At 40.1% G+C, this 9,034-nt stretch overlaps 1 protein-coding gene across 1 annotated transcript in view; it reads right to left on the reverse strand.

The window, feature by feature from the left end:
• Positions 1–8,574, reverse strand: part of PEX7 (peroxisomal biogenesis factor 7) — a 45,316-nt gene extending 36,742 nt beyond the window's left edge. Inside the window, exons 1-5 of the mRNA XM_061474944.1 lie at positions 8,381–8,574; positions 7,140–7,197; positions 5,492–5,642; positions 1,062–1,139; positions 671–779 (exon numbers count right to left, since the gene is read on the reverse strand). Of these exons, the coding sequence (XP_061330928.1) occupies positions 671–779; positions 1,062–1,139; positions 5,492–5,642; positions 7,140–7,197; positions 8,381–8,501 (517 nt within the window). The 5' untranslated portion in view covers positions 8,502–8,574. The remainder of the gene's footprint in view (positions 1–670; positions 780–1,061; positions 1,140–5,491; positions 5,643–7,139; positions 7,198–8,380) is intronic.
• Between the last annotated feature and the right edge of the window lie 460 nt (positions 8,575–9,034).

Genomic DNA, 9,034 nt, shown 5'->3' on the forward strand with positions numbered 1-9,034 from the left:
CAATACCCTTCAAAAAGATTTTGTTTTACAAGGGCTAAAAGAACTAAGAGAAGCGAAAGGAAGTACAAAGTCTCCCTTCAGACACATTTTCAGTTACTAACTTTCAAGAAAAAGGCTTGAAATCAGAGAAATTTAAGCCACTGGAGCTAATCTACCAGTATTTGAATTAAGGTAGTGTCTTATTATCCCTTTACTTCCCAAGCAAGCTCTATGGCTCACAGCACCCATCACCCAGTTAGCCAGCAGTTAGGCTCCAGGTCTCACTCCAGAGTTGTCCTTGTCTCTCTGGAGCAGGAACAGTGTTTGGACACTTGAGGAAATTTGAACAAAAAATGTAAGCCAGAAAAAAGAATAAAATATATAACATGATTTAGTGGTCAATAACAAGAGTAAGGTGGATGGAAGAGAGCTACATAAAATACCAGAAAGAAATTGTCACAAAGTCACTGAAATAACTGCTGGAAAACTGCTGATCCCTGTTTAAATGGCCAAGAGGATGATTTATAGATTGGAACAGAACCTACAAATCCAGCTGCAGCGATTCATTTATCTTGCCTTTTCCATTTTTACATGTGACACACACTACCATCTGCTGGACAAAGAGCCAAACTAATTCAATAACATACAAGGGTTTTTTTTGTCGTGAGAACCCCTTTACGATCATGTTTACCTGATGCAGATGCAAAACAACCTGGGATGTGTGGAGACCATATAGTGCTGTAAATGACACCTTCGTGGCCTTTAAAAGTGCATAATGACTTCCCCACAGCTGGATCCCACTGAATAAAGTAAAAAGAAAACTGTTGAGGCACACATTCAATAAAGGAAAAGGTTTCATACATAAAAACTTTATGCAGAAAGGACTAAATGAACTTTTTACCATGTGTCATGAAAAGCATTTGTATATTTAAACTGGTATCAACTGAGGGATAAAGCAACATATCAGTTAAACCAGAATTTCAGCCACAGTGTAAAATAAAGAGGGAAAGTGAATCAATGCTGCTTCTTAACAGAAAGAACTCTCACATCCAAAACAAATCACATTTTCCACCTCAACATACCAGCTTCGCTGTTTGATCCCATGAACCAGACACCACTAGCTGCTCTCCTCTAGTTTGGCTCCAGTCAACACTATATGCCTATAAATGATATAACAGCCTAGTTTAGAAAGAGCATTAGAATACACATTTGAGACTCTAGTCAGGCAAAATTTCACAAAATAAGACTTGTATTTACAGATTGTATCATAACCAGCTAAGGAAACCACATTGGATAAGTACCACAAAGCTTCCAACAATACCATTTACCTGAACAAAAATTTAACTTAACATCCCAGTCTGACATTAAAGACACACATAGGCTCAGAAAAGTACCCAAAAAGGTAAAGATGGGCCAAAATAGAGAGGGGGGAGGGAATTGTAACAAAATTCACATAGACCCACCATCGCTGTAAGTTTCTACCACTTAAAAAAGCCGTAATTCAGACTGATCTCTTGTCTCTGATCCAATTTATTCAAATATCTGGAGTTTCTAGTTGCTAGCAGTGAAATTTTCTCTCCACTGCTGACTATGGAGTTGACTTTGAGGTTTTAGCTAACAAGAAATGCATTTTTTTAATGATATCTAGTTCTCCTAAGAAATACATGTCATAAAATACTCGATTTTCATCTTGTCCAGGTTCTATGACATTCTTTTTTTATCATTCATTTCTTCAAACAAATAAAATAAACAAATCAACTTCCCTTGTGACTAATCATTTCAGCTATTTAAAAATTGCTTTTCACTGTGTAGTTGAAATAAGCTCCCTCTTCTCTGACAGTTTATTCTAATGCTGTTTCGCACTTGACAGAGGATCTCTCACCTTAGCTGCTGATTTTTCAGCTCTGCTGCCTCAACCAAAACAAACCCTCTAAGGTAGTTCTTTAAATTACTTCAAATCTGAAAGTCTCAAGACCATGTACAACTTCCATCATCAAATGCACCGTATCTTTTATGTACTAATGGAAGCTGCATTCTATACTGTCTAGTTTCACTCCACACTAAAATGTCTCAATAAGCTGCAGTGGGACATGAACCATATCAGTCCTAAGGTGGATAAATATCAGCTAAAAGTTTATTTGCTTCACCTCTTGACTCAAACAGACCCACCATGACACTTCTCAGAAATGTGGCCACTACCTACCAGTAGTAAGTGGCACTGCGCTCAACAGCCAGGCCAGTAACCACTGAGGGTTTGTACTCCAGCTGGGACAATCTAGTTCTAGCACAGCATTAGATCTAATTTGCAAGTCAACATACTAGATGCTGTGTTTGTCTTGGATAGATGGAATCATGCACCAAATAACAGCAACCCTGTTTTGAAGGTGAAAATGTTTGGACCTGTGTCACCAGACAAGAAAAGCAGAGGAAGCTGGACCAGAAAAAAAATCCAGCAAAAGACAAAGTCTTTTATGGGAAGTGTACTGTATGAGAAAGAAAAACAAGGAATCATTTAGCTAGTTCTGAGCATTTTCATTGCTAAGCAATATTTCAATCCATGCTAGATTCAACTTAATCTGTTTTTCATCTATTGGCTTATTTCCCATAAGTGGAAGGCAACCACTGCCCACAAACTGGATTTTCTACAACTTTCCTTTTTCATTTGACAATGTTACACTTCCTATATACTGAAAGGCATATTGCTCTGGCACCAGTTTGTGCTAGCTCCCTTCCTTGGGGACCTTATAATCCCAAAGTACAAGACACTTGGACAGTACCTTCACAAAAGCCAAATAACAAACTAAGAGTCAATTCTTCTGTTTGTTTTTCCAAACCATGCCTTTACCTCTTGGCTTTTCTACCTTCATCAGCTAACTACCGGTACTATAGCTCATTAAAACACCCTCCTTTTCAACCTGACTCCTCCTATTAGAATAACAAAGGACACACGAGTATCTGTTCACATTTTAAAAATGGAAGGCATCACAGTTCTCCAAAGTGGCACCCAAACTCCGCATAAACATTACCCTCTCTCCTTCCCCCTGAATCTGTCTTTACCTCTTAAGATGTTGCTGTTTGGAAATGCCCCTAAATGTATCACTACATAATGCCTAATGCTTCTTCCATGTGATACTTTAGTTCTCGTATGCCTCAACAGCCTTATGAAGTCAGCTCAGTTGAAGTGTTTGGCTCTTTTATTCATGTCCAGGATCTCCCAGAAAGAAATAAGTTTGAGAAATATACACCCATGCCAGACAATTCACCCAGCCCCACATATTTAGGATGTTATCAGATCTACTGCACAGACAAGGCAAAGCACACATATGGCTTACATCTCACTCACAAGCTATCCGCACATAGATCTGTTGAACATGTGCTGTGACATGGATCTGCACACATATGGCAGACACGTTCAGGACTGCCCAGCACTCTGCAGCTGCATCACAGGCAATGGAACCTGGGCAAATTTTCCTTCAGGCAAGAGTTACAAGCAGAACAGACAACAGGCTAAGAAAAAGCAAGAGCCCTTTTCTATTTGGCATGTGACAGGTGTGGCTAATGGGAAGAGAATGAAAAACAGAAGGTGTGAAAACCAAGTAAAACTTTTAAACTTCTTTGCTTTCCACGCTATCAATCAATATTTACGGATGCTTCAATACAAGCTGTGTTGAGCAATTGGAAAAGCCTAGTAAGACAGAATAAACCTTCCCTGTTAATCTTCTAGTGCTTTATCTTCAATCATAAAATACATGATGAAAAAATATATAGAACCATAAAATAATAGCTCAAAAATAAATGCTTGGGCTCACTTTACAAGACAAATTTAATTCAAGCATTCTTTTGTCTCACATTTCAATGAGACTTCATCAAAACGAGAGTAAATTAGATTAATTTATTCATGAGATTCAGCAGTTGGTTAGTGCTGGAATAAAACTCATTGTCTTTTGATAATAAAGATGCGCTTTGAAATTAAAAATGCACATTCTTTTTGAACTACAGACAATAACCTCATTTAGAAAACATGAAACAGATCCCTGTCAGTCTTGCATTAGAAAAATTATAAAGTGCAGTGACAAAGTTGTCATTAAAAATGTCAGACAGGGATTAAGTATTAGGAAGGTAGTCAATCATTCTAAAGAGCATTATCTGACAGTGTTTACCACAATCTATTAGGTATATTCCCCCTGGGATCTATCCTCTTAATGCATGTTTATGAAGAGTCAACACAAACCTTTCATATCTCACAATAAACACTCAGCCTATGCTTTCTATACTGTCTTCCTAACTCATGGCTGAATGCATTCACCTCCCCATGCTACCTGCTGAATTAAGACTTGGACACAGAAATGTTTACTTCACAAACAACAGATGGTGTAGCTGAACAAAAATAAACTTATGGATAGAATTTCAAAAGACAAAAAAAACCCAAATCAATTTGTTATTACGCTTTGTCTATGTCTTTCTGTTACTCCCATCAGCCTCTGAACACTATTATAAAATCCTGATCAGAACTACGAACTCATCTCTCAAAATTCTTTATTTACACAGTATATGTATTAAACCAAAGTAGCAAAATAACAAAGAATTAAGGTACAAAAGACAGACTGTCATGTTACTGCAGTCTTTGGGAATACACAACTGGATTTCCTCCATCATTTTTTATTGATTACCCATCCACTAGATAATTTTATTAAGATTTATGTCATTTAGCTAGTGTCAGCAACCCAGGCTGACTGCATCTAAAGTTCAAAGAGAGTGGTTAGAAGGAAAGCATGCGGAAAAAAAAAAAAGTAGAAAAAATCAAAATCACTTGGGAGAAGATAAATATACTAAAGTATAAATGTCCTGAAAAGATGCAAATACAATTATGAACATGAATATAACACTTTACTGATATTGCAGTGCATAAAAAACTGTATCAAACCAAGGCTAAAAAACCCACGTGCTGTCCCAGTATTTGACTACTGTTACTTGAGTAGGATCTCACAGGTGCTAGGATGTAAGCAGCTCCCAGGTACAACAGAAGTCCTAAGGATGTCCATTATGTTTATCAGTCTATGCCCTCAAGGATAATACTGCTATATGGAGGGTTGGAATTAGATGATCTTAAGGTCCTTTCTAACCCTATCTGTTCTAAGATTCTATATACATCTGCTGTCTGATTTAGACCTATCCAATAATGCTCTCTAAATATCACAGAAAGACTGCAGTACTTTCATACAACACAGTGATTACGTAGCCTGTAAGAAACCACAAAAGCTGTATCTGAATATATTGTATTCATGTAATTAAGTGGTACCTACTACAGGGTATGAGTGTATATATAAATATTTACAATAGACAATTTACCTTATATTCAAAATAATGTTAAGTTATAAATTCGAACCATTGATCCAAATAAAGTTTAAAAATAGACAACAAAACCTACTTTTGACTGTAAGACCACAAATAAATCTTTTATTAATTAAATTATTAGATTGTCCATTAAATTTTTCATGTTTGCCTGGCTTACCTCCTGAGTGTGCTCTTTATAGACTTGCAGCGGACCTTTGGCTTTAGCTGTATCCCAGATTTGCAGAGATCCATCTCCACTAGAAGTGATCAACACATGTTCATTATTCTCACTCCAGGTCACATCAAACAGGCCATCATTCCAGTCAAAACTAAATTGGAACAGTAAAGACATTTTTCCGTGAGAAAGCATAACATTAAAGTCTAGACTAGTTACATGTAAAGATAGCATTTCTTTAAGTCACCCTCTTTACCACCCTAAACAGCATTTTTCTATATTAGTTTCCAGTAAATCTCTTTACAAATAACTTGTCATAATATCAGCTTATACAACTGTATGTCAGAATAGGTTGATTAAGCTAAAGCATAAATGAGCCAAGGACCTTCCACAAACAGAGAATTAAAGCTGATTTCAGTCTGAAACTTGTCAAGCAGAGACAGAGGTACTACATGTCTCAGTCTTATCTACGGTTTCTCCAGGGTGTTGCTACAGAGGTAAGAGCTCTTTGTCTGCAACAACTGTGGTAAACAAAGAAATAAAACTGTGTTGGGAGAGCTCTATCCAGTTGACAACACCATTAGGAAGCTGAGTCACAACCAAAAACCAACAGAGAGACTGTCATGAACATATTAAAGATCTATACATTCCCTTAAAAGTGCTTTCAACATGCCAGCAATTTATCATGTGTGATCTGATACCGTGTATTAGTTGCTCTGCAACAACTATCACTGACCCTGCTGTTATCTGATGGCAAATATGAATTTGTTTACCCCCTTTTCACTGAAGGTTCAGCTAAGTTCAGGTTAAACTTCATGGCACCCTGCAGTAATGATGAGGGAAAGGCATGCACACAGAATGTTCCAATAGAGAAAATGACACAGTTTATGAATCAGGAAAATAAATAACTTTCTATCACCAAATAAGTGGAGTCACTGGAAATATAGAAATGAACAGTACTAAACCAGTGCACTTAGCATAACTAACAACTTCAAGGAGTCTTGCTTTATAATTAGGAATTAAACAGCTTCTCAGAATATGATTAACTACTTGTTAAGCATTTCTATTTCAGCCCTGTTAATCTAAACAATTGCTGTTTCAAAACTTTATTTAAAAAAAACTTTAGGGTTTAATACTTGACTGCTGTTGACCTAACCTCTCTCCTCCTCCCACCCAAACCCAAATCAAACTCTTCTCAAACCCTTAAAATATTGGATCTCCTAGGAAGGACCTCCATGACTTTACAGAGCTTCCTGCTGCATTTTCAGTACGAGTCAATCTTAAGGGCATAAACTTAGATGGCAATGTGCTCTTCCTAAAAGGCTAAAACTTTTCATTTTAAGGTAGGGCAGAGAGGCTGTTTTCAGTTTACACTGGAGGTTTTCTGTAAAATGCTTTATATTATGGAAAGGGTGCAATCCGGATTACTTCCCATAACAAAATCTATGAAATGTAAACCACTCATTGGTATGTAAATACAAATAGAATCATATGTATGTAAATAGAAAGACATGCATTCAGTAGATAGTGCAGCATAGATACAACACTTCTTATTATTAACGATAACCCAAAATATTTAGGTTGCATCTTGTACGCACAGGTACATAATAAGATTTTCTCTTGCAAAAACAAAACACAAGACCTATGTTACCTTCTGAGCAGAGCAATGCCAGCTTCATTTTGTTCCAGCACTGCCAGAGTCCCACAGCCTAAACCAGCAAAACATAACAAAACATCACAAACTAGTTCACTCATGCCACAGGAAACTACTGTGGTTCTGCGGCAGCTCCAAAGAGCATCCAAACTTTAAGAGGCCAAACAATTAGTTGCATAAAAATAAACATCCTCCTGTCTCATGCTCTCTAAACAGTAATTCATCTACATCAGACTGGCTTTTGTTTTGTTTACTCCGGTATACATGCAGATGAGTTTGGAAAAGAAACAACTCACTTACAAAGCACCTAAGTGCATTTCCCCTAGGACCCTCACATTACAGACATACCAGCATGGAGTTCCTTTTTATCATTTTTGGTAACAGAGCAGACATAAAACTCTTTTTTTCTGCTGAATCAAATAATACAAACATGGTTCAACAGAAATGAAACAGTTCTGAGAAAACACACACGGGTGCTGCTTTCCCATGTGACTGGGATACTGTCAGTCATTCCACATTCAGAAACTTATTTAAAATTATTGTTTTCAGCAGCAATACTCCCACTGGAAAATAATACAAAAAAAATAAAATATCACTGCTGAGAAAAGCTCTGCTTGCCTTTTCAATGGGACCACAGAGTCACAGAATGATGTGGTTTGGAAGAAACCTTCAAGATCATTTAATTCCAACCCCCCTGTCATGGGCAGGAAGCCCTCACAATAGACTATGTCGCTCAAGGCTCTGTCCAACCTGGCCTTAAACTCTGCCAGGGACCAGGCATCGCCAGGATGTATTCGGACACTCAACGACTCGAGACTAAAGAGTTAAAATTTGAAGAATGAACTATTTTCAGGACATTTTAGTCACACTGGATACGTCTCTACCCCTATATTTATTCTCGACACTATTATATTAGTACTCCCCTGCGAGGGTTTTGTGAGACTACCATCAAACCAGCGGGTCTGCGCTTTCCTCGGCCGGAGGACCCGCCGGGCTGGGCGGCTCAGTGGGAAGCACCGGCCGGCAGCCTGCTCCAACCTTAGCCCCAGCTCAGCTGCACCAGTGCGGGACAAAAGCAACGTGAAGAGAAATTCCCCAAACGCTTTCACAGACACTGACTGTCGACCCGGACACCCAGATTTCCATCCACTAAAGAGCCTCCGCGACGAGCCCCCACGGGACACGGACTTTAACAGATACCCTCCCTCTGCCCGCCGCCGCGGAAGCCCCGCCTGCACCTGCGATGCCGTAGTACTGCGCGGCGGCGCAAGCCACGCGTCCTGGCCAGTAGGGCGAGAATTCCACCGCGTAGCCGTGCAGCCCCGGCAGCCGCAAAGCAGCTCCTCCCGCCGTGCCCATGATCCCCGGCCGGGCCTCCACTGAGTCCTGCCGCGCTCGCGGCTCCGCCGGAAGCGCCCCGCCCGCCGGGCGGTGCTGAACGTGCGGTGCCGGGGCCGCCATCTTTGGCGATGGCAAGGGGCGGCCCCTGGGCCCCGCTGGCGGACTCAGCTGAAGAGGGCTTCACTGCTGCCTCAGAGACCCCCTTCCGGGGTCACAGGGAAGCTGCCGCTGGTCGTCCCCTTCTGCCGTGGCTGATGGGTCCCTCTGTGACCGACCGTAGAGGTGGTGGCGGCGGCCTTGGGCCTCGGTAGCTTATTCGTCCGTCGTGGTTTTGTCCTCTGACCGCTTCAGGGGAGAGCTGCAAAGTTAGGAGGGCTACTGAGAAATTCATCGCTTGGTACTCTTAGGTTGTCATACACAGTGATTTGCGGTTAAGGTCACGTGGCCCCGACCAGGCTTTGGGCCACTAGCCGCCAGTTTCTCATCATAAACAACTGTGCAAAATCACCTGTCTGGTGAGACAGAGGTGACTTCCAAACTTGAGACATAAT

The sequence above is a fragment of the Pezoporus flaviventris genome, unplaced genomic scaffold (genome assembly GCF_033815535.1).
Source record: "Pezoporus flaviventris isolate CSIRO_AGI_PZ_B2104156 unplaced genomic scaffold, CSIRO_AGI_Pfla_v1 ptg000081l, whole genome shotgun sequence".
In the NCBI taxonomy this organism is placed as follows: Eukaryota; Metazoa; Chordata; class Aves; order Psittaciformes; family Psittacidae; genus Pezoporus; species Pezoporus flaviventris.